The following is a 24,440-nucleotide window of genomic DNA, read 5'->3' on the forward strand; positions in this document are numbered from 1 at the left end:
ATCATACATCACGCCTTACAAGTAGTGAAGAAGTATAGAGCACCTTGGTTGGTCATTGACCAACGGGAAGCATGTGAGAAAAAAACAAAGAATTTCGCATCTAAAAGGGTCTTCCAGCCTTTTCTAAAGGGATATCCAATTCCTTGATGGCTCCTTCAACCCCTTACTCCCTGAGAGAACACACATACTTCCAGCAGAGCTTCAAATGACAGCTGGAGACTCCTTAATGCCCATTCACTGACCACATTGCATATGCATCAAATTCTCACAAGTGGAGGAAGTGATTTCAATGAATGCGACAATTTGGTGATTCAAAAAGGATTTTATTAGATGGAGTTACCACCAAGCAGCTTTATGCTAGAATTTATTTCAGGTTATTTGAGGTAGTAAAATGTGAGGTGTATGCTTCTAAATGATAGAAGGATAAAGAGGAAATAATGATGTAATACTAATACCAGTAGAAGCAGCTAGTGTAGTTGCCATAGTAGGCCCTTCTTAAATCAACCAGTTTCATCTAATGCTACACATCAACTCCTATGCCTACCTTGTACCAAATATAGAGCCTGTTTGGATTGGCTTAAAAGCTGGTAAAACCAGCATTTAAGCCATTTTTAGATGTTGGGAGTGTTTGGCAAAAAAGAAAACAGCTTAAAAAAAGTTAAAACTAGCTTAAAAAAAGCCAAAAGCCACAACTTGGCTGATCCCAACTTTTTTTTTCCAGCTTAAAAGCCAACTATCTTTGACCAAGTATTTTACCCTCTTGTCCCTAATATTATTTAGTATTCCAAAAATGTCCTTCACAAACTTTTGAAATAATTATAATATCCAACTCAAACTTTTAAAATTTGTCAGAATGTGAACTTTGAAGTTTAGCTTTGCTTTGAAAGGTGAATACGACATTTACCTAATGAAGTTTTCTTACTAAATAATTAAAACATGAGATAGGAAATAGGACTCCTAAACCTAAAAGGAAGGCAAAATAGTCCTAAATATTAGTATAAAAATGATTAAACATTTATTTATATAATAATCATCTGTAAATCTTTATAAATTAATAAAACTGATATACATGCGAAGTCATAACAGACGAAGCTTGCTAAACATACTTAACTTTAAAATCTCTTACATAGATTGTAGTATTGTACTTGTGTTTGATTTTTTTTTTTTCTAAGAATTTAAACTCGTGTGCGACCAACAATTCTAGTTGCATTGTAATTTCTAATTAACTATACGTACAATTTTCAAATAATTTTAAAAAGTACAAGTTTATTTTATTTTGATTTCCTAAATATTAGGAATTTTTACATAGTTCAAATAAGGAATAGAATAATAAAATGTGATAGTCGTTTCATATGTTTTCCCAGTAAGCTTGGAATTTCAAGAAATAAATAAAAAATTTACATGGTTGAAAGAAGTGAAAAATAAGAGTTCAACAATTATATATATAAAAATTATCTTAGGTGATCAGTTCAAATATTAATTATTTCGTATTTATATTTATAAGTTTGAAATAAAATATTATAGTAATGAGCTTCTTTATAATGTTAACAGCTTTAAGGATATTTCAGTCATTTTAAAAGAAAAAGTGCTTACCCGCACTTGTTTACCAAACGCATAACTGCTTATTTATAAAACCAACTCCAGCACTTAAAAAGTGCTTTTAAGCACTTGTGCTTAAAAGCTACTTTTTTTAAGCCAATCCAAACGGGCTCATAGATTTCTTCAGTTTGCTAAATCTAGCTTTCCCAAGATAATTTAAAGCAAGAATTTTATACTATGTTGACACCAGTTCTACAGCTTATACCTTCTAAATTTTTGAGATACAGCGTAGTAGTTAAATAAAGATTAAAGCAATAAGTTTCTAATAGAAGCATCAAGGATGGAGACCTGAGCCTTCAGTTTGAGAAGCAGATTATCAACAGCTGAGATTGTATAGGAGGTAAGCAAAATGGATGAACCTCTCATCAACAGCGCCTTCACAGCATAGACCATAGTGGATGTTTTGCCTGTCCCTGGCATTCCTAGTATCAGCGCATAATCCTTTGCCGTAAGTATCTGCATTAATGACAATTATATATGACGCTGTTCTGATAATTCACAATACAATTCTGACAGTTTGATATGGTTGAGGGTCCTGACAACTCGAATGCTGTAAATTTTGCTTTGTATCTGGTTTATCCAATTAAGATTCTGTATATACACAATACTTTTGATTTGTCAGGTGTCAGATATAAACCCAATTATAGAGAGTTTCTATAACTTTTCACCTTAAGTATGGCTCGGCGCTGATCGTCATTCAAGTTTTTCTCTGACCAAATGTATGAGATGGCAGGGTCTTGACTAAATTGACATCCACTATCAAACCTAGGCACCTGCAGAATTTCAAAGGTAAGATTTTCTTCTCATTCATTAAAGAGGGCTGTGGCTGAGGAGCTGCAAATCAAATTTCATACTTAAGTAGAGCATTCACCTCCAGATCAACTATCATCTTCCTCAGATGAGAACTCTGCTCATTTTGCAGAAATAGTTGTATGAGGTTGTATCTTCAAAACCAAAGCAGGAGTAAATTACGCTTGGACAAAGATATGTACTTCAGATGGAGATAATAACACATGAAAAAATTTGAATACCTCATAATTGCAATCGAACCCATAAATTCATCTTTATGAATTCGCCACAACTGCTGATGAAGATCTTGTGCCTGTGAAGTCCGGCTGCTACCTGGAAGCCTTAAGCGTTTGGAAAGAGATACCTGAATTATGAAAGCAAATATTGCAAGTTAAAATCTGCGCATGCTTTTTTCCTTTTACATATTATCGGACCCAAAATCTAAAGGAGTACCCAGGGCATTTTATATTCCAAACTTGTTAATTAGTGCCAGAATTATCATAAAGGATTATGACAAATCCACAAATATTTTATTTCTTAAATCAAAGACATACAAGGGAATGTAGTCTGGCTCACTTCAGAATGAGTGACAATGGACCTTTACTACTTGAAAACAATACTATGATAAGATAGACAGGCTAGGTCGTAGGGAAATCTTGTATAGATATAGATATATTAACAAAAGAATGCTTTAGCCCTAACAAAATACAGTAAGCTAAACACTAGTATGCTTTAGTTGTAATTATTTCTTAAGACGAACACTGGTTTAGAAGACTTCCGTATATGGACTTCCTTAATTTTCATTTTGGAAAAAGCTTTCCAGGTCCTGAAGTAGTTTTTCTTTTGAAAGTGGGATAAAAAGGAAGAGCCATGTGAAGCTTTAGTTTTGTTAATGGTCAGGGCTCTAACTTTTCTGTTATGTTTTGTCTCAACAAATCAAACTATTTCATTCTTAACCATCTCCTTGTATAGTTTGGAGCTACCTTATTTATTAAAGAAAGGCAAAAGTTTTTCAGCTGTTGAAAGGGACAAAAGTGACATCTAACAGCATTAATGAAGATAAATTGGCAAATGAGAAATATAAGTTTCCTACTTTTCAATGGAACAATGAGATTATTTGAAAAGTTCGGGTTAGCTCCATNNGCAGATCGTTGGATACTCAGATGCTGATTGGGCAGGATCACCTTCTGATAGACGTTCTACGTCTGGATATTGTGTCTTGGTAGGAGGAAATTTGGTGTCCTGGAAGAGCAAGAAACAGAATGTGGTTGCTCGGTCTAGTGCAGAAGCAGAATATCGAGCGATGGCTATGGCGACATGTGAGCTAATTTGGATCAAACAGTTGCTCAAGGAGTTGAAATTTGGTGAGATTAGTCAGATGGAACTTGTGTGTGATAATCAAGCTGCTCTTCATATTGCGTCAAATCCAGTGTTCCATGAGAGAACTAAACACATTGAGATTGACTGTCACTTTGTTAGAGAAAAGATACTCTCGGGAGATATTGCTACAAAGTTTGTGAAGTCGAATGATCAGCTTGCAGATATTTTCACCAAGTCCCTCACTGGTCCTCGTATTAACTACATATGTAACAAGCTCGGTACATATGATTTATATGCACCAGCTTGAGGGGGAGTGTTAGAATAGTCATGTAAATAGGAGTAAATAAATAACCCTAATCCAATATATATTAGGAGTAGGACATGTTATGTGTGTGTATATATATAGGGCTCATTGTAACATATGTCAATACATCAATAATATATTTTCTCCCGTGCATTCTCACACAAGGGAATGTAGCCTGACTCACTTCAGAATGAGTGACAATGGACCTTTACTACTTGAAAACAATACTATGATAAGATAGACAGGTTAGGTCGTAAGGAAATCTTGTATAGATATAGATATATTAACAAAAGAATGCTTTAGCCCTAACAAAATAGAGTAAGCTAAACACTAGTATGCTTTAGTTGTAATTATTTCTTAAGACGAACACTGGTTTAGAAGACTTCCGTATATGGACTTCTTTAATTTTCATTTTGGAAAAAGCTTTCCAGGTCCTGAAGTAGTTTTTCTTTTGAAAGTGGGATAAAAAGGAAGAGCCATGTGAAGCTTTAGTTTTGTTAATGGTCAGGGCTCTAACTTTTTTGTTCTGTTTTGTCTCAACAAATCAAACTATTTCATTCTTAATCATCTCCTTGTATAGTTTGGAGTTACCTTATTTATTAAAGAAGGCAAAAGCTTTTCAGCTGTTGAAAGGGACCAAAGTGAGATCTAACAGCATTAATGAAGATAACTGGCAAATGAGAAATATAAGTTTCCTACTTTTCATTGGAACAAATGAGATTATTTGAAATGTTCGGGTTGCTCCATCTAAGGAGAATGAAAAGAACGAACTGAAAATAAGTTATATCCGCGCATTCTAGGCTTTTTGCAGCAATGACAAACACTATAAAGTAATAGCTCCTTGCATTTAAGAATTAATATCAAATAAAGATCTAATACTCACCGAGATGCGAGAGCAACTCATATCTACAACAACTCCAGTAGCTATTAGTATACCACCAGGTTCAGTGCTCAATATCTGAAAAGTTTAAAATTTATATTTGTCATACCGTCAATTGACCATGACCATGAATAGAACCAAACATAGAGCGCTTATAAGACAGCACTTTCAATTCAAACAATCACAACTCATACACTACGGTGAGCTGAAAGTGCAGGAACGAAACAAAAAGTTCAGCTAATGAGAGGCTCAACAAAACTAGAAATTACTCTATTTGCAGGCAACTTATACAAACATAAGCCATGGCCCCAAGCCCCCAACTAAATCAGAAATTACTCCATTTTTTAAGAAAATATTGACTATTATTCTGTTTTTTTGTTATTGAATAGTGAGAACTCCCTTTCCTCTATGACCTTCACGAAGCTTAGCGGTCCCAACCCAAGTAAAGCCCGAGGGTTTGACGCTAGTAGAGAATTACTAAATTTGTGGGATGATCCCAGAGCCATCAAGGCATGTGCCCCCTGATAGAGTGGAATGAATAAGAGGATTACTGTAGCTGACCACAACTAATTCAGGATCAAGGCATAGTTGATTCATTGAATTCTAAGAAGCTTCATAACTTCACCAAAATAACTAATTGAACCATTAGTTCAAGCCATCCGATTAATATATTTCACAGGGAAATCATGCAGTTTGCTATAGATGCATATAACTGCTCCGTCTCACTACTTTTCTCTTGGAGGCAAACAGATGATGTTACAACTATGGACAAGTAATTCTTGCTTCAGCTGATTGCTGTGAAAATAGAACATTCAGGAGTGCATAAAACAGAAAGAACATGAGAAAGAAGAATACCACATAATCCCCATTCCTAAGTGAGGATTCAAACTTTTTCATAGGAAAATTATAACTATTAAGAGCATCTCCATCCTGTTGATGAGTGCCCAAGGAAGTCCAATCTCGATGTACAAAGTGATAAGTAAATTGATTTCCTTTGCAAAAGTTTGTTGGTGTGGTTCGTTCTGATGTATCAAGGACAAGAGAAGATAAATAAGGAGCGTAAAGGTCATTCTTTGAACTTTGTGAACACCAAATTTCTTTCTTTGCAACCTGAAAAAAAAATTAACAAGTAAAGAGATATTCAATTGCCATGAAGTGATTTCTTAATTTACAGTCAACAATGTATTGTACCTCAACTTCTTTAGCCTCCAAGTCAATCAACTGATCCCATTTTTGAAGAAAATTAGTATGTGCATTTGTTAGATGGCTAACAAGTGAATCAAACACTCCGCCCAAACCGCTACCTTCTGTGGTGCCACCATATGCCTATGAAAATTTTCAGGATCCAGTAGTATAAGTTTTTAATTTCAACAAAGTCCCAATAATATTGAATATTGATGTTACCCATAATATGATGTATAAGCACAACTAAGATGAGAATAAGTATTTGGGCATACACCAAGAAAAGATGGCTGATTTTCATGTCAACATTGATTAGGCTCATATGGAAAACATGCATGTTGATTTATCATCCCCATTATTCTACCCATTTGGTAACAAAAAAGGAAGCAATTTCTGCTCGATTGCAAATATGTTCCTTTAGTCCTTTCCACATTGCACACTGCAAAATGCTGACTCCTCATCGTTAGGCAAATTGATTCGTATTCAGAAATGCAGTTAGATTGCCTTGATTACATGTCTAGCTTCTTAGGCGCGCACCAAGTTTTGGCACCTTTGTCAAGAAAACTAAGACCTGACATAATTAGAATTCTAACACAGATGTTATAAATGCAATCTTTTACCTCAATTCAGGTTCCAAATAAGTACTAGTTGTAGCATAAATGTCAAAGTTTACAGTCTTTTGATATATTTCAGGAATCAGGCCTAATACTAGTATTCTAAACATGGCATTTGAGGCAATAACTTTCTCTTGATTGTTAATTACCCCTTCTTCTATCAGCAAGCACCTATGTTACTGTTACCACATGAACAGGTTTTACTAGGAGAAGAGAACTACAGTGCGTGTAAGCATATTACCTCTGTATATTTATTTTGATGAAGATACCTCTGTATATTTATCACATGCACATTCGCCAACCAAAGGATTTAGTTACTGACTTCAACAACTAAGCTTCCTTCCTTTCTTCTATAGATGGTTTATCATCTGTGTTTCACAGAATCTCGATCATTTTGAAAGGAGAACATTTTCTTAGCATGGAGCAGAGGTAAAGATGCTAAAATGTTTTAGGATTGAACTGAGTAAACATGGAAGCCCCTTTAACCAATTATTTTGAAAATCTATATACGTAAAAGAGTACAATGGATGCTTGTCACTATGAAGACCCTGAGAACTTCTCAAATTACCTTATGATAAACGGTACAGACATTGAGGTGTCGACAGCCTCTGCACATATTTGGACTCTGCATCAAAAGAAAGAAGTCACCAGAATAATAAGTTACTAATATCTAGAAGATTTTGTTAAATGAGTTCCTCTTGGTCAGGTAATAAGCTAATTCAGTTTTCTGATCCCTTTTATGGTGTTTACTTATAATTAAGGCGATAAATGATTGTGGCCTGGGATAGTGGTGGAAGATGACAACCATGCTTAGGTCTCTACAGGAAGAACTAGTATTCAATACTAATTATGAAGGTGTATTCGGAATGAACTACCCTTAGCGGGCAAAACATTCACCTTTATGAAGACAACCAAACCAAGGGGAGGGGGAGGATATATTTCAGTAGAGATTTTTATGTGGTACCAGAGAGAACAGGTTACAGAATACAATTAAGAGCCTTCTAACCTTAACAATTTCTATAAATTTACAGGACTGTGCACGAACAGAAAATAATAGAAGGATACAAGGAAATGCGGTGCAACCTTGAATGCTTAGTGGACAACACGCCATTATGTGGAAACTGATCAGCCACATATTCAATGACTAGACAGTACTAATGCAAAACATTCAGTTCTAGCAAACACTATCTGTATTTAACCCAAGTATAACAGGATGAGACGGAGATACCTTACCTGTAACATTGGTGGCAGTTGTTGAGTTATAGTGGTCTTGAGAAGATCATTTGCAAGTTCATTACGGCACATTATTAGGCCAACCAAGTCAGATCTTCGAACAGTAATTCCCTTGAAAAATGAGTGTAATTTAGAAGGTTGCAAAAAAAAAAGAAGAAAGAAAAGCAATCTTTATAATTCTTACAGATGCTAGTTTTCACCTACTTCTCAAAATCAAATGCTTGATTTTACCTGCGTCTGATCAGTGTGCAGATAATACAGGAGACCATGTCCAATATGCTGCGAGTATCTAATTAGGAGAAAAATAGATGGCAACGAGATGAATCTATGAAGAAGAACTAAAGGAAAATCTACATGGCAGTACAGCATATGCCAACAGTAGGTGAATAGTTATGCAAATAGGCAGGGTTCGGTGCACCTTTCTGACATTAGAAGGGTATACAGCATCACTTGAGCATTATGTTCCATAGCTGTCTGCAGAATGTAATGCCAACAATAGCCTAGAGGTTAGGTGCCTAGCAAGAACGTGTAAAGTGGAAATTATCATCACTTCACAACTAAGTGGTACTATTTTGCAAATGCTCAAAAAAACTTGCCTGTCCATTTGTTGCCTTCCCAGTTTTAAATTCGAGAGGCATAATCATCTCATTATGTTTACAGGTGTTGAATTTTACATTTACTCGCAAGGATGCATCAATCATGCCTTTCAACCCATATTTTGGGGCCCATGCCATTTCTTCAATATCAAGTACCTATATTTAAGGACATCCAAAATGAAAAGAATATAAACTCAGGGAGGAAAGACAGACTGGACAGGGTGAACCATGTTATATGCATTTTCAAAACAATTATAGGTGAACATATGTTCTTGACATGCAAGTAATGTTTCTCCTTTGTTATCCAGAAAAGAAGGGTTTGTCATGTAGATAATGCTACAAAGCACCAGTAGTTTTGCATCATGTTGCAGTTTATTCTCCTTTAAGACAAATAATGTCCTTCAGAAAAAAACTGCTCAATATCCGGTCAAAACTAATAAATCAGGCATAATCTTGGTTAAAGAAAGCAATCCCAAGTGCATATAGCTAACTGAACTGAAGCACAAATCCTGTAAACCACTTGGGGAATGTAATATTAGTTAAATGTTAGATTAACATGTTCCATTGGTTGCTCATTACTAGACATCCTCTAACAATCTCGCTACCATAAACTTTACAAACACAATTTATATCTGATGTCCCATAACTCATCAATTAATAATGAACCTTTTCTTTTTTTAAAATCTTAACGTTATACTTTAGGAGGACAATTTACATGTACTTTCATATTCCAGTTGCGACACTACAGTATAGTAGATAGAGTGTGAATTAAATTTCAATTTGAGGTTGCTGTGTGGAAAGCTTGTCGATTATTTCTTATTTTGTTCATCACAAATCATAAATACAAAAAGACACTAATGTTAGAGATAAATGTGTTAAATTGGAATGAACCATTCCTAATGATCATCCTGATGTGGTTAATGCTTTGTATATCAGAAATATTTGCAACATATGCTTCTGAGAACTAACACAAGATTAGTAAATTATTCAAGATGGATAGCCTTAAGAGATATAGATTGCAAGTTTTAACTCAAGCCTGCATTACCAAGAAAGATAGAAGGAGATTCCTTACTTCAGATACTTTAATCTTCTTAACTCCATCTTCACTTCCAAAATCAATACTTGGGCCTTCTGAAACCTAACATAAGTTAAGCTCATAAATATGTTAGGTAAACAAGGAGAGAAACTATATCAATGTGGGAACAAATGCGAGAACAGGCACAAATTATAATCAAGATGTACTGAGAATCAAACACAAAGAACTAGCCACCAACGAAGTAGAAAATAGTAAAGGACATGGCAAAAGGACAAGTGTTGCCTATTTTACATGGATCCTTCAAAAAAAACACTGCACCAAAGTCGATCCAAATTGATAAGGGCATGGGTGTGAGATACCACCGCACTTGGTTAATTCACCTAGGCTGCATTGGCTACAACTATGGCCGAGAAGCATAGGTTGGCTGTGTTTTAGGTTTCAAATTTTGGGTTTTACATAAGTATTCAGATAAAGTATTCTGAAAAATTTAATTGTATGTGATATACTTATGGAATTTTTTTTTGATAAGGAAATTGTATGTGATATACTTATGGAATAAAAGCTTAGATATTTAAAGCAATTTATTTGTATTTGTTTTTGTCGGATGATCTTTCAAATGAATTAGTCATACAAATATATATGTTATACTATACATTTATTAGTGGTATCTCAGCACCCGTACCTGACCACCTTTCCTAATTTCCCAATCCTAAGATTTAGGTGATGACATATCATACTTCTAGATCCACACCCATAAAATCACACCTGTATCCATCACACATTTAGGTTGATGTGACTAAGAGGAGGACTAGCCTATCTATGTACAAAGAATTTGGAACAAAGTACTTTGGAGATGGCTCTAACTATGCTTTCTTTAGGTACCATATTCTTTTTATTTTTCAATTGTTTCATTTGGGTTTTACAAGTGTTAGCACAAAAATTGTAAACAATCCGTAAACCATCACCTTTCTGAAAGAAAAAAAAAGACATGTTCTTGATAGGGCTGCATGCTTTGTTGAACAAAGTAGCCTAATTTAATCTACGTCTAACAAGGAGTTGACACCATTCTATAGTTTCAAAATCACAACCCCACCTTTCCAGCTTAGTTACTAATGGCCTCAAGATAGTGTTTAACAACAATTCAAGCTTAACAAAATATGTAGCCATTTACCTCTGAATATTGGAAGGAACGTATCCAATTCAGCAGTTTTGGAATTGCCTCAATCAATGTCTTGTGAGTATCATTTTCATCAACTGCAATTACCACAAGTTTGAGAAGTTTCAGCATTGATAGGAATGGACAGTTTAAGTGCTTTACTGTAGACTTGTCGTTGAGAATCATCTTTCCAGGACTTTAAAGAAAGCATGTTCCCAGATGCCAACGTAATAATTACGACTTCACAAAGTAGCAATTGGGAGAAACTTAAGTTTTTCACCTCCACATGCATATAGGCTCTCAAGACTTTTCTGGAGCACTATCCTTGCATAATCCTCCAAGAATTCTTGTGTAGGGGACTCTCTGATCAGCCCAGCCTGGCAAAAGCGTCAGTCACTTTCAGTGGCATAGTTTATAGTACATGCATAGCAGTGAAAATTTAAGCTATGATAGGAAATGTGCCTATGGCCATAGAAAGCAAGAAATTTTCATTCATAAAACCTGAAACATCTGATGCAATAATGTGCCAATCAATGCTGCAGCTGAATACTCGCCAGATTTTAACCTCTCATCCAGCACAGCTCGCCTTGAGCAACTGAAACTGGAAGCAACCTAACAGAGTACTCAATGTTCAAGAACAATGGAGAAAGAAGAAGAAACAACTGATGGAAGCAAGACTTTGCAGAAGCTGGAACAGTCAACATGTTGAGTAATCGAAACAAATAACTGAAAAATAATTGCACAGACATACCCTTGTTCCAGAGACTAAAATATCTGGATGAACAATGAGAAAATTCTTCTCGCGGTTTATTTCACATTTTCCTTCGCTGTCAAACTCACCAATGACATGAATAGTATCTCCTGGTGCAACAACACTATAGCACCTGGAAAGCAAGTAAGTTCCTCATCATAATTGTCTGTCAACAATTAGAATTACAAAGCTTAACAAGAGACGATCTCTGGTCTCTTCCACAGAAGGTTCATACNACCTAACACAAGGAAGAAGAGCTCAATGAAGGAGGATAGCTACTCAAAATAGCGGAATCTTCAAAGGAGGGAAGACAAACCTATATATAGAGCAAGCGGCGAATGTCCGCCTGCCTCAAAGGCCAAATTAAAAATACTGACTAAGCCATCGTCACTTTGGGAAGATGTACCTGGACAGCCATGCAATGTCTATACGAAGTTTAGACAGGTCTCTAAGGTTAGGACCCCAAACTCCCAGCTCTCCAGTATGAGATTAACCTCGACCAAAAACAGCTCCCATAAGCAAAAGTATCCCTTCAACAACCTAAGTTCTGTAGCATTGAGCAGGCAGAGAATACTTCTCTTAGTTTATCTTCTACTTTCTGATTGTCAGGATTAGCACCAAGTCTTTAACTTTCCTGGTTCTTAAGTGTCCTAATTTTACGTGAATGGTGTACCATCTGCTAGAAATTCTTCCTGCTACTTTCTCCCCATAATGGACTCAGATTAGACTTGCTACTGTTTTGGTTTGACTAAGCTTCCTGGTCCAGGAATAACCTAGTGGACATAGTGTCCGCCTTACCGGCTTCAAACAGAAGTCGCACAAGAATTTGCCTTCTATGAATATCGCATACTATTGACAAATGCAACTTTAACTTCAGTGACCCAGAGAACTGGGTTGCTTAAAAGTCTTTTGCATGATGTTACGTCAATGAGTTTACTCAGTAATTTCCTCCTACCCTAGCCCTGATCCCTCATAGCACGNCTCTCTGATCAGTCCAGCCTGGCAAAAGCGTCAGTCACTTTCAATGGCATAGTTTATAGTACATGCATAGCAGTGAAAATTTAAGCTATGATAGGAAATGTGCCTATGGCCATAGAAAGCAAGAAATTTTCTTTCATAAAACCTGAAACATCTGATGCAATAATGTGCCAATCAATGCTGCAGCTGAATACTCGCCAGATTTTAACCTCTCATCCAGCACAGCTCGCCTTAGCAACTGAAACTGGAAGCAACCTAACAGAGTACTCAATGTTCAAGAACAATGGAGAAAGAAGAAGAAACAACTGACGGAAGCAAGACTTTGCAGAAGCTGGAACAGTGAAAGACAACATGTTGAGTAATCGAAACAAACAACTGAAAAATAATTGCACAGACATACCCTTGTTCCAGAGACTAAAATATCTGGATGAACAATGAGAAAATTCTTCTCGCGGTTTATTTCACATTTTCCTTCGCTGTCAAACTCACCAATGACATGAATAGTATCTCCTGGTGCAACAACACTATAGCACCTGGAAAGCAAGTAAGTTCCTCATCATAATTGTCTGTCAACAATTAGAATTACAAAGCTTAACAAGAGACGATCTCTGGTCTCTTCCACAGAAGGTTCATACAGATGATGAATTATAGTTTCTCACAACTGGAAGGTATTTTGATCAAATGAAGCAATGCAGAAAAGCGGCTGGGACTAAAACGTTGTCTGCTTTAGAATTTAGGATAAAGATGCCTTTGTAAACTCAAATGCAAAGACAAGAAAGACATAAAAGCTACCTCAACGTCAAAAGACATGATGCAAGAGGAAGGGGGACAAAACTAGTTTTTGAAAGGTCATCCGAGTGGCAGTGTCACTGTAATCTCTGTTTGTTTAGTTCACATGATAATCTCATTGGGTCCATGACAGATCCAAAGAAGCAAATATTAGATATAAGTAACAAAATGCACATTGAGATTGTTGTTCTGCATGACTAAATATCATCACAACTGAACCGTCGGTTGGGAAGATGATGTAAGAGTAGCAAAAGTATTCATGTTCGAGTAACAAGTCATTGTGAACAGGAAAGTCCATCCCCCATGTTGTCTACATTCTACTATAACAGAAATAGAGGAAACTATTCGAGAGTATTGGTCCTCTTTAACGAAATAGCTTGATTGTGAATCTGTGTTTTTAAGTATATTCAGCAGATTGATAATAGATGAAATAACAGAGATTCAACTCATTACCACTCATCCCTCAATTGCAAAACCCGCTCTTCTCCACTTTGTTCATTCAGTATGCGCAAAACCTGAAAGTCATCGTCAGGTGTCCGTACATCACTTTGGTTATTGAGAAGTGAGAACTCAGAAAGGTTTTAGCAAGGGGCTTTGGCACAAACCTTGAAGGAGTACTGCTGTCTAGATGTTTCAACTTGTCCATGCTTCTCAGAAACCTGTAGTAACATAAGTTTTGAAGTACATCGATCCATAATTCACATAAAGGATCTATTTAAATAGGAGAAGTTCCAACATACCTCCAATACAAGAAAATAGATAGTTGACTCTTTCCTTTGGTCACGTGCACAAAAAAATTCTGCTGATTTCTGCAAAATGGCAGCTGGCTTAGCTGGTTCATCATGACTACGGGATGCAACTTTCTCCTCGCATTTTGGTTCAACATTAATGACATCTTCTAGCACAATGGAAGCTGGCTCTTCATGACTATGGGATGCAACTTTCTCCTCATATTTTGGTACAACAGAAATTACATCTTCTAGCACAATGGAAGCTGGCTTAGCTGGTTCATCATGACTATGGGCAACTTTCTCCTTAGATTTTGGTTCAACCGAAATTACATCTTCTACTTGGTCTAAAAGCTCAATCAATGCCTGAAACAGGATATAAAACCTATAAAGCACGGGGACTGTCGAAGTACGACAAGTTACATCTTCTGCACAAATGGGGTCAGAAATGACTAACAGCAAAATAATTACATTAGCTGAAAATGCCAGAGCAGTCAAAGACCTTTTTGTGTTGCCTTGAACCAAGCTGATCAGTGACTTCATTATTATTGACCGCATTGGCAGGCTGCATTAATTGCCGGAAATCATCAGAAACATTTCTACATGAAACGTGACAGATGTTTACTAGTATGACGATGCAGATACTACCTTATCACTACCGTATGTCAAAGATGGTGGAGTCTGAAAAGGACTCTGACTGTTAGTTACTTCAGTTTTGCTCTGGCAGTTTAAGTTTCCATTGGTTTCCCACAGATCCATTACATGATCGGTGTTTCTGTTTCTCAAGCTAGCCCTATTTGAGCTTACTAATGATTTATCAAGCGCCTTCAGTGGAGGTGAACAAAGCCGCTTCTCAAACTTTCTTTCTGTCCCAGGAGACGTCTGTAGTAATCATTAGTCTTATAGTATTACAATGATCTATAACAAAACATGGCACAGCATAATTGTACATTATGTTTATGTACCTTTTTCAGCGAACATTCTTGAATACTTAAGGAGTTGAAGCGTGATGAATCCGCCAACACCTTTACCATCTCTGGTAATTGTTTGGACACGGCATGAAGTCGTTCATTCACTGGAGATATTCTCCATGTTACTTCATCACCTCCATCATCCTGACTTTGCTTGATCAGCTAACAAACAACAGCATATATATTAGATCATATGCAACTGACAAGCAAACTTGTACAACTTATGAATCAGTTAGATTTAATTCTTTTTCATGCTTTCTTAACCATGAATGCAACAGTCTAAGCATTTAAAACTATAGACTAAAATGTGTGTCAAGTTTATTAGACTGATGGATTCAAAATCCTCCTTGCAAGATAGAAGAGTTTGCTGGGGTCAAAGAAGACCACCAACATGTCTTCAAAATTCTAAAAGCTGGACAGCCATGCAATGTCTATACGAAGTTTAGACAGGTCTCTAAGGTTAGGACCCCAAACTCCCAGCTCTCCAGTATGAGATTAACCTCGACCAAAAACAGCTCCCATAAGCAAAAGTATCCCTTCAACAACCTAAGTTCTGTAGCATTGAGCAGGCAGAGAATACTTCTCTTAGTTTATCTTCTACTTTCTGATTGTCAGGATTAGCACCAAGTCTTTAACTTTCCTGGTTCTTAAGTGTCCTAATTTTACGTGAATGGTGTACCATCTGCTAGAAATTCTTCCTGCTACTTTCTCCCCATAATGGACTCAGATTAGACTTGCTACTGTTTTGGTTTGACTAAGCTTCCTGGTCCAGGAATAACCTAGTGGACATAGTGTCCGCCTTACCGGCTTCAAACAGAAGTCGCACAAGAATTTGCCTTCTATGAATATCGCATACTATTGACAAATGCAACTTTAACTTCAGTGACCCAGAGAACTGGGTTGCTTAAAAGTCTTTTGCATGATGTTACGTCAATGAGTTTACTCAGTAATTTCCTCCTACCCTAGCCCTGATCCCTCATAGCACGATTTCTTGTAGAATGAGCCTAAAAAGTTGCAATCTTGTAATTAATAAGTAAACAAGAAGACCCTTCATTCATATACACGCGTTGAAAATTAGCTCCATCCAAGTAAATTTCACTGATGCAACTAACAATTAATGCGCCTCAATCCCAAACAAGCTAGTGTTGGCTATATGAATCCTCACTGATGATGTTACTCACCAATAAAAAGGTAAATAAATAAACAACAACAACAATAACTAGAAACCAACCATCAGAAAATAAAGATAATTACCATTCCTGGAGAAAACTTGAAGCGCTTCACAGACACGGACTTGCAAAACTCAGGCGTTATTTCTGCTTGATTTTTCTCCTCCCCTGAACCTGCAGTTACCACACTCTCCGTAGGTGTACTCTGAGACGGACCACCCGATTCATTCATTTTCAAAGTAACTCTTTTTTCCTTATATTTACCATCCCCAACTCCCTTGTCCTTAAATCTCTCTGTTACATCAATATGATCCGATTTATTGACATTTTTATAACCTTTATCTCGAGACACCGAATTATCCTTGTCACACTTCTTCAAATTCAATCCATTATTTCTAGAAGTTTCTGGCACTGAGACACTGGAATTTTCTTTAGGGTTTTGAAATGAGTTGGAATTGGAGTTGTGGGGAACGAGGAGGGGTTTGGATTTCTGCGAGAGGACATTTTGGGTGTGGCGTTCAAAGAAATGCTGAATCCCGAATTTGGACGCCTGAGATTGCTGCTGTTGCTGAAGGTTCTGGTTTTGATTGCTTGATTTCTTCGTTGATCCTGAACTTGTTCTTTTCTTTGGAGCCATTTTATGTTTCGATTGAGCTGAGTTGTGCTATTACAGAATACAGATGACACTAACTAGGGTTTTGGGTCAACGGAGAAGATCGAAGAAAGAGAGCAAAAATGTTAGAAACTGAGAGAGGGATTTTCCCGCCAAAAGAGAAGAGGGACGCTTTGGAGGGAGTGTAGTTGGGCCCTGGGATTTGATTACAAAGTTTTTTTTTTTGTTTTTTTAATTGTATTTAATTTTAAAGGATTTAAGGTGTAACGGGTAAAATCATTTTCTTCCCAAATAGTAAATACTCTAATAGACTCTGTTTGGTCAAGCTTCTAAAATCAACTTATTTTTGAAAAGTGCTACTTTTAAAATTGCTTTTTAAAGTACTTTTGGTGAGAATCTGTTTGTGTTTGGCTAAATTAATTTGAAAAGTACTTTTTAGTAGCAATTAGTATTTGGTCAAGCTTTTATAAAGTATTTCTAAGAGCTTGTTTGGCCAAGCTGCCAAAAACTACTTATTTTGAAAAACGCTTTTATTCAAAAGTGCTTTTTGAAAAAATATTTTTGCAAAATAGCAGTTTGTGTTTGGTCAATTTGTTTGAGTAGTGCTTTTCGCAAGCTCATTGTGTTTGGCCAATCTTTAAAAAAGCACTTTTAAGTATCAAATTACAAAAAAGGACAAATAAGATTCAATTTTCGATTAGTATTATTTAGAAAAGAAAAATAAATTTAAACATTTATTAGAAAAGAATTCAATTAAATATAAAATAAAAAGTAAAAATTCTAAATTAATATAAAATCTAGTTATTTTCAAAGCAATAATCAATCAGTGTTTGGTATTACTTATTTTACTAGTATAATTTAAAATATGTCAAAATACATCATTCAAATATAAATTTAAAAATCTACTCTTAGGAATAGGAGAAAGAGAATAAAAATATGATTAAAATAAAAAGGAAAAGGAAAATTTTAAATTAATGACGGATGATTTGGAAANTGGACATAAAGGGATTGATGGAAGAAGGAAACTAAACGAGACAATGGTCAGGCAATTATATAATTTATCATCATTAGATAACACTGGACATGGTACACATGTTGCCTACACAGCTGCTGGTTCTTATGTTAACAATCTTGAATACTATGGCCTTAACATGGGGACAACACGAGGAGGAGCACCACTTGCACGATTAGTTATTTATAAGGTACTGTTTGAAGCGTGTGACCATTACAGCTAAAAGCTTAAATACTAACAAGAAGAAAATACTTTTGTTTACTTTTTTAATAATATTACTTATGTTTTTAACAGGTATCCTGGAAAAACGCGAAAGGTGTGCCATTTTCTAGTGGTGCTGATATTCTTTCTGTACTTATTTTGAAAAACGCTTTTATTCAAAAGTGCTTTTTGAAAAAATATTTTTGCAAAATAGCAGTTTGTGTTTGGTCAATTTGTTTGAGTAGTGCTTTTCGCAAGCTCATTGTGTTTGGCCAATCTTTAAAAAAGCACTTTTAAGTATCAAATTACAAAAAAGGACAAATAAGATTCAATTTTCGATTAGTATTATTTAGAAAAGAAAAATAAATTTAAACATTTATTAGAAAAGAATTCAATTAAATATAAAATAAAAAGTAAAAATTCTAATTAATATAAAATCTAGTTATTTCAAAGCAATATCAATCAGTGTTTGGTATTACTTATTTACAGATAATTTAAATATGTCAAAATACATCATTCAAATATAAATTAAAAATCTACTCTTAGGAATAGGAGAAAGAGAATAAAAATATGATTAAAATAAAAAGGAAAAGGAAAATTTTAAATTAATGAGGGATGATTTGGAAAATATCAATTTATCGTAAGGTTATTTTTGTCTTAAATAAATTAATTTTCTGCTTCTGCTTCTGCTTCTGCTTCTGCTTCTGCTTTTTGGAAGAAGCTACAATTTGTAACTTCTCTCCATAAGCAACCATAAGCAAAAAAACTGTTTGTGCTATCTTTTTTTTTATTTTGGCCAAACACCTTAAATTTTCCAAAAAGTACTTGGCCTCTCAGAAGCTTGGCCAAATAAGGTCTAAGTATGTTTTTCTTAAAAGTGCTTTTCAAAAAGTGCTTTTGGAGAAAAACTACTTTTTTCCACTTCTCAAAAACTGTTTTTGCTTCTACTCAAATGCATTTTTTTCCTTTCAAAAGCTTGCCCATACACCTCAACTTTGAAAACAAAGCACATCTTTTGAAGAAAAAAGAAGTGTTTTTGACTTGGAGAAGCTTGGCCAACCAAGCTAATTCACAATTTATAATTTTTGTTTATGCTCTAAACAGAGAATTGTTTTCTTTTTTCTTAGTCCTAACTAAGAGATTTTTGGAAAACCATTTGAGCTAAAACAAGAATTTTATGTGTTTGAACTGGCTTTTGCGAAAATATTTTCGGAGAAAATCAGTGTTATATTTTTTTCCAAAGCTTACCTCTGTATTTTTTCCAAAAACACTTTGTTTTGAATTAGAAAAAAAAAACAAAATATATTCATTAACACGGAGTACAATTTTAGTTTTTCAAGAACTTTCAAAAATATTTCTAGTCCAAACAAGAGTGGCTATCAAAGTTTTTTGGTCTAGTGGTACTGGTAAAAATCTTTCTACATAGTAAGATGTCAAAATTGATTCTCACAATTCATTTTAACTCTTCTCATTTCTGTTTCTCCCCTTGTAATAGAATAAACTGAAAAGAAAATCCAAATGAGAGTGGTCAACCATATCGATAACTACTCATTCTTGTCAAATACTAATGCACTATGTTGTAATAAGCTTTATTCCTTTTCCTTGAAACTAACCGCTTATTTGTTGATCAGAGTCAAAACATAAATTCTATTTCAATATTTGATTTTTACTTTTAAATCATAGTCTAAAGCGGAAGACGAGGGAATAATCTTTGACATTGGACTACTATCACAAGCAGAAAAAGACAATTAACATGTAAATGTCACCATTCGAGGGCAAGGAGAGTTGACATTTTTAGACAAAGTTTAGGACTTTGGAGCTATAAATTTTTACATAAGGGAATTGTTAATTAGCATGGACAGTGAGTGATCTGCTACTTAGAACTGAGAAACGAATGAGCTCTAAAACACAAAATGCAACTCAATAGTTTCTTCTCCCTGGTACAGTTCTTACTGTTACAAGGACAACAGAATAAGGAGCTGCTACGTGCATTAAAACAACCGAGACTTGCATATCTCAAGACGACTGCAGAGGCAAAGCAACTAGAGAGTAAACTTGCTCGCAAATTCCAAAATCAAGTTTACATTACATGATCTTCCTCTTCACAAGTCTAGTAAACCATCCCAATTGTGGAACATGTATGGGGAAATAATGTGGCGCGCTTTGAGATTATCTTGCACTGAAAATTGGTTCAGCATCCATGCTTGGTTGAGTTCTTCTAGTGTACTTGAGTAGTAAACCTTCTAGAGAAAGTCCTGGTACCTTCAGATCCCTATACATTACATAATAACAGCAGAAATGGAGCATATGACATCATTTCAAGGATCAAGTAAGATGAAAGAAACAAAATTGAAATCATTAGGCAATGAAATGTAAAAGCCAACCTGACAAATGGCTGCAGTTCCTTCCATTCCCACTTCGGCTTCTCCTGGAATAATTTGGAAAACCGTTCAGCAGGCATAGATGGGAGTGAAGAAACACTAAAAGCATAAATCCGAGTCTCGATCCCGAGCTTTTCTGTTAAGACTTCCCCTTCTAGCACATCAAAACTTGCACTCATCCCTTCAGGAACTTTCTTTCTCCACTCCTCCATAAATCTTTCAAGTTTCATTTTCTTCCCTCTTAAGATTACTCTGGCGAAATGCACACAAACTGGCCTCTCTTCCAACCTCCACGTACAGCCGCCTCTAGTGTCATCATCCACCTTACTTCCATAAACTTCCAAACAGTGCCTTACTATTTTCCGAGGGAATCCATCGGCTTCCAGCACACGCAAAACTTCATCTTCATTTAGAGCACTTAAAGGCCAGTCATTCAGCACTGCATCATGCAAAAGCATGTTCAGAATCTCATCCACAAAGTTCTCATCTAAAAGTCGCCAATATCCATCTATCTCTACTGCTGAAAGAGCTCGCAACCCTGTGCGCAGTTCCTCGTCACTGGCTTGCACCTTTTCAACAAGGTCATTCCATGTATACAAGCCCCTGTTCTTGTGCGCAAATTCAGTATCCATTTGTGACACTTCATCAAAACCATAAGGGTTTTCTGAGAGAAGCAATTTGAGCTTGTCCAATCTAGGAGCAACCTCGACAAGTTCCATGCTGCCAGGTACTACTTTGATGACAGAAACAACTGTCAAATTGTCATGATGCTTTTCACTTGAGTTTGGTGAATCTCCATGTGTGATTGGTAGGTCGGAAGGAGGTATAAGAAATACAGAATTAGAAGTTCCGACAAATTTAATGGCATAAGTTTTTGACTGGCTACAGAGAACTGCATCTTCATCTGGCTGCCCTCTTAATGTTACTCTACAGAATAAGCATAAATTTAATTCAAAACTTTAGATAGCAAATTGAAGAACTTTACAGAATGGTACAACACACCTTTGATTGAGGATATCAGGTAGGAGTTTGTCATCAAGCTCGAGAAGCATTAAATCATCGTGCGGACCAAATAGATTGTGATAAGCAATAGAGATTGATGAATTGGGTTGAACATTTAGTATTGCCTCTGCTCCTCCTTCAGCATAAGTTTGTGATTTTTCTATTTCTATCTTCAGGTCCATACTTTAATAGAAACCTTACAATACCCCCGACGTCCCAAAAAAATGTAAAAACAAATGAAAAAAAAGAGGAAAGTTTTCAAAAGAAAAACAAAAGGAAGATGATCTACTCTAGGTCCCTTGTCTATAAAGTTCTCAAAAAAATGGATCTCTTGAGCAACAATACAAAGAAAACTCTGATAAAACAAATAGGAGCACAAACAGTCCAGTGCTATAATAGTTATCAGGGTCGAAACCCCAGATGACAACAGACCTCAAATGACTGTTTCACTTCCTTGCTTCCACAACATGTATCTACACTTTACCTGCACGACAAAACATCTGTAGCGTAAATTTAAGTAATAAAGTAACTAAAAAGCATACTGTTCAGATAAATATGAGAACAGCAAGAAATTGATTCTTATTTGAATTTGACAACCTTCATTTTTGTTTAAGGTTGTAACTTGTTTCCAGATTAAGGCCAGTGACTAACTATATCATCAAGGATTATCTACTCACATTGTGCAGCTTTTATGAGCCCTGAATATAATGAATGAGATCAATATCATCAATGAATGAGAACATTCTGCAATGATGTTTAAAAGGTACTTATTGGCATCTTTTGAAAGAATGTCTACAGAAGAATCAACTTAGAAAAAGTAACTCCCATCTGTAGAAGACCCCGAAGAAAAAGAACACTTTGAAGGTTGAGCTTGTTCAGAAAGTGATCGAAATAAAGAATCAGTTCTATCGTCTATGTGATCACATAAAGATAAGATTAAAAGCTTGCAGACTTAATAAGCTGAACACCATAAAAATAGGAAACTGAGCTAAGATGACACAATAGGGCCAACTGACTCCTTCTCTAAATGATTATGCATGTTGCATCTAAAAGAAGAAAAAACAAGAGAGGATAATGAACTACAAGAACATGAAACATTCAAGTCAACTCAGAAACAAAAATCTTATAGTTTTATGAAAAAAGACTGGAAAACATAGATTTCCAGCTGAAACTTTGATGGCTTCTCTGGATAAGCCTCTAAAGTTTCCAAGGATACGAGGCCTAAGCTTATCACATAGGCAACGGTATACTTTGACAAAGTCTTCTTATCCTTAAAACACATTCCCTGAAACTTATACTTGAAGTTCTCTATTTTATGCTAAAGTATATAATTCCTTCTGTCACAATTTACTTGATACTTTCCATCCTAGGAATTCCCGCAACTTCTTGTACGAAACTTTGAATTCTTTCAAAAATTCATTCTTTTCAACATTGTTATAACGATAACTTCAATATTTTATTTCACTACTCTTACTAATACAGCACAACTCAAACTAACTTCCTAAAACCTTGTGATAATCAGATTATGTCACATCAGAAAACCAGCAAAAGTTAACCACACTATTAATCTCAGAAGGAAAAATATCATAAATTTGAGCTAATTCTTAAAAATAACAAGATAGAGAAAAATGCAATAACTAAATTTTTTTACTAATTAAAGCCTGAACTCTAACGAAGTATTGCCCAATACCAAATTTATACATCCAAATTCTTGTCAAAGCCCATTTCATTTCTCATAAAACAGAATCTCCAAAAACGTTTAAAGACTAGGCAAAAGATTTGTTCTTACAAACGATCAGAACAAGATCTCAAACAATAGCAGCACACACACACACAGGCACAGCAGAAACCCCCAAAATAAATACCATATCACAAAGCAGCAAACCCAAGTTAAGATTTTCTGAAAATATCAGTAGAGAAAATTACCCGTTTTTTCCTTTTGGGAGGCGTTAATTGTGAACTAATCTCCAATGGAGTATGGGTAGGGTTGAAGAGATTAGAGAGAGAGAGAGAGAGAGAGAGAGAGGAGCTGTGGATTTGGAGGGAAATTTGGAGAGAGGAAAGAGATTTTTTTATTTTCTCTTTTGCGAAAAATAGAGTTAATGGTTTGGGAGGCCCATTATTCTGGGCTGGGCTCTGTGTAAGAAAATGAAGAAAGAAAAGAAAAAAGTAGGGATTTTTGGGGCATTTGTATCTATACCCGCTTTTTGGGTCACGTTTTAACTTGTGCTCGCTTTGCAAAAAAAATTGCAAGCGTACCCACTTTTCGCGTAAATTCAGCATACGGGGCTGAAGTAGCAAAAGCAATCACGCAAAACTTCAGCATTCTAGTAGACGGCAGCAAGTGTGCTGAACCAAGTGTGCTGAAGTTTTTGTTTGTAATTGCTGAACTTAAGCATAGTAGCTGAAGTTTTGTTCTCTATTTGCTGAAGTTTTTGTTTGTAATTGCTGAACTTAAGCATAGTAGCTGAAGTTTTGTTCTCTATTTGCTAAAGTTTTTGTTTGTAATTCCACTAAATAAGCTGAAGTTTTTTTGTCCTGGATTTTGTCATTAAGCTTTTTCAAAAACTTCAGCAGAAGATGCTGAAGTTATTTAGTTCATTTATAAAAACTTCAGCACTAAATAAGTTGAAGTTTTTTTGCACTGGATAAGCTTTTTCAAAAACTTCATCAGAAGATGCTGAAGTTATTTAGTTAATTTGTAAAAACTTCAGCACTAAAAGCTAAAAAAATATTGTCCTGGATTCATTAGTTTTGTCATAAAGCTAACTTCAGCAGAAGATGCTGAAGTTATTTAGTTCATTTGTAAAAACTCCAGCACTGTATAAGCTGAAGTTTTTGAAAAAGTTTTCTAACATACTAGATAAATAATCAGATTGCCAATAGTATCTAAATCATAAATTTTGGAAACAATAAACGTGAAAAGAACATAATTATTATTGTCTACTAACTTACGTACGAGGAAATATTCACAAATTATTGCCTACTAACTTACGTAATTATTTATAATTTATTTTTAAATAATCTGATAAACATATTTATCGCAATCATCCCATGAACTGAAGTTTCATAGCAGCACCAACAGCAGCAGAAGAAAGAAGAAGAAGAAGAAGAAGAAGAAGAAGAAGAAGAAGAA

General features: G+C 35.4%; 2 protein-coding genes across 3 annotated transcripts in view; both read right to left on the minus strand.

Moving 5' to 3' along the window:
- The window catches only part of LOC109216146 (DNA replication ATP-dependent helicase/nuclease DNA2), a 33,509-nt gene extending 16,632 nt beyond the window's left edge, over window positions 1-16,877 (minus strand). Inside the window, exons 1-22 of the mRNA XM_019380276.1 lie at window positions 16,181-16,877; window positions 14,921-15,088; window positions 14,604-14,837; window positions 14,458-14,520; window positions 13,968-14,321; window positions 13,833-13,886; window positions 13,681-13,742; window positions 12,839-12,971; window positions 11,211-11,321; window positions 10,990-11,086; window positions 10,725-10,807; window positions 9,590-9,655; window positions 8,518-8,673; window positions 8,340-8,395; window positions 8,153-8,210; window positions 7,922-8,032; window positions 7,257-7,313; window positions 6,084-6,218; window positions 5,748-6,002; window positions 4,896-4,970; window positions 2,631-2,752; window positions 2,471-2,543 (exon numbers count right to left, since the gene is read on the minus strand). Coding sequence (XP_019235821.1) covers window positions 2,471-2,543; window positions 2,631-2,752; window positions 4,896-4,970; window positions 5,748-6,002; window positions 6,084-6,218; window positions 7,257-7,313; window positions 7,922-8,032; window positions 8,153-8,210; window positions 8,340-8,395; window positions 8,518-8,673; window positions 9,590-9,655; window positions 10,725-10,807; window positions 10,990-11,086; window positions 11,211-11,321; window positions 12,839-12,971; window positions 13,681-13,742; window positions 13,833-13,886; window positions 13,968-14,321; window positions 14,458-14,520; window positions 14,604-14,837; window positions 14,921-15,088; window positions 16,181-16,732 — 3,075 coding nt within the window. The 5' untranslated portion in view covers window positions 16,733-16,877. The remainder of the gene's footprint in view (window positions 1-2,470; window positions 2,544-2,630; window positions 2,753-4,895; window positions 4,971-5,747; window positions 6,003-6,083; window positions 6,219-7,256; window positions 7,314-7,921; window positions 8,033-8,152; window positions 8,211-8,339; window positions 8,396-8,517; window positions 8,674-9,589; window positions 9,656-10,724; window positions 10,808-10,989; window positions 11,087-11,210; window positions 11,322-12,838; window positions 12,972-13,680; window positions 13,743-13,832; window positions 13,887-13,967; window positions 14,322-14,457; window positions 14,521-14,603; window positions 14,838-14,920; window positions 15,089-16,180) is intronic.
- A 2,921-nt stretch (window positions 16,878-19,798) lies between these two features.
- On the minus strand, window positions 19,799-23,361 carry LOC109216150 (sister chromatid cohesion protein DCC1). Of its 2 annotated transcripts, XM_019380280.1 has the most exons (5): window positions 23,231-23,361; window positions 21,902-22,002; window positions 21,305-21,788; window positions 20,306-21,229; window positions 19,909-20,193 (listed from the first exon to the last, which is right to left on the minus strand). In XM_019380280.1, the coding sequence occupies exons 3-5, from the start codon at window positions 21,484-21,486 to the stop codon at window positions 20,091-20,093; spliced, it is 1,209 nt and encodes a 402-aa protein (XP_019235825.1). In that variant the 5' UTR covers window positions 21,487-21,788; window positions 21,902-22,002; window positions 23,231-23,361; the 3' UTR covers window positions 19,909-20,090. The 2 variants fall into 2 exon arrangements, with proteins under 2 accessions (XP_019235824.1, XP_019235825.1); XM_019380279.1 differs by lacking the exon at window positions 21,902-22,002 and having other exon boundaries at window positions 19,799-20,193.
- Between the last annotated feature and the right edge of the window lie 1,079 nt (window positions 23,362-24,440).

Source organism: Nicotiana attenuata, unplaced genomic scaffold, assembly GCF_001879085.1.
Source record: "Nicotiana attenuata strain UT unplaced genomic scaffold, NIATTr2, whole genome shotgun sequence".
Lineage (NCBI taxonomy): Eukaryota > Viridiplantae > Streptophyta > Magnoliopsida > Solanales > Solanaceae > Nicotiana > Nicotiana attenuata.

Bases quoted from the DNA above. Each gene is read 5' to 3' on its own strand.
- LOC109216150 (XM_019380279.1), bottom strand. From the start codon at position 21,486: ATGGACCTGAAGATAGAAATAGAAAAATCACAAACTTATGCTGAAGGA. The intron at 21,230-21,304 runs GTGTGTTGTACC...CTTATTCTGTAG, and splicing joins CCTGATATCCTCAATCAAAG to AGTAACATTAAGAGGGCAGC. The intron at 20,194-20,305 runs GTTGGCTTTTAC...TGTAATGTATAG, and splicing joins GAACTGCAGCCATTTGTCAG to GGATCTGAAGGTACCAGGAC.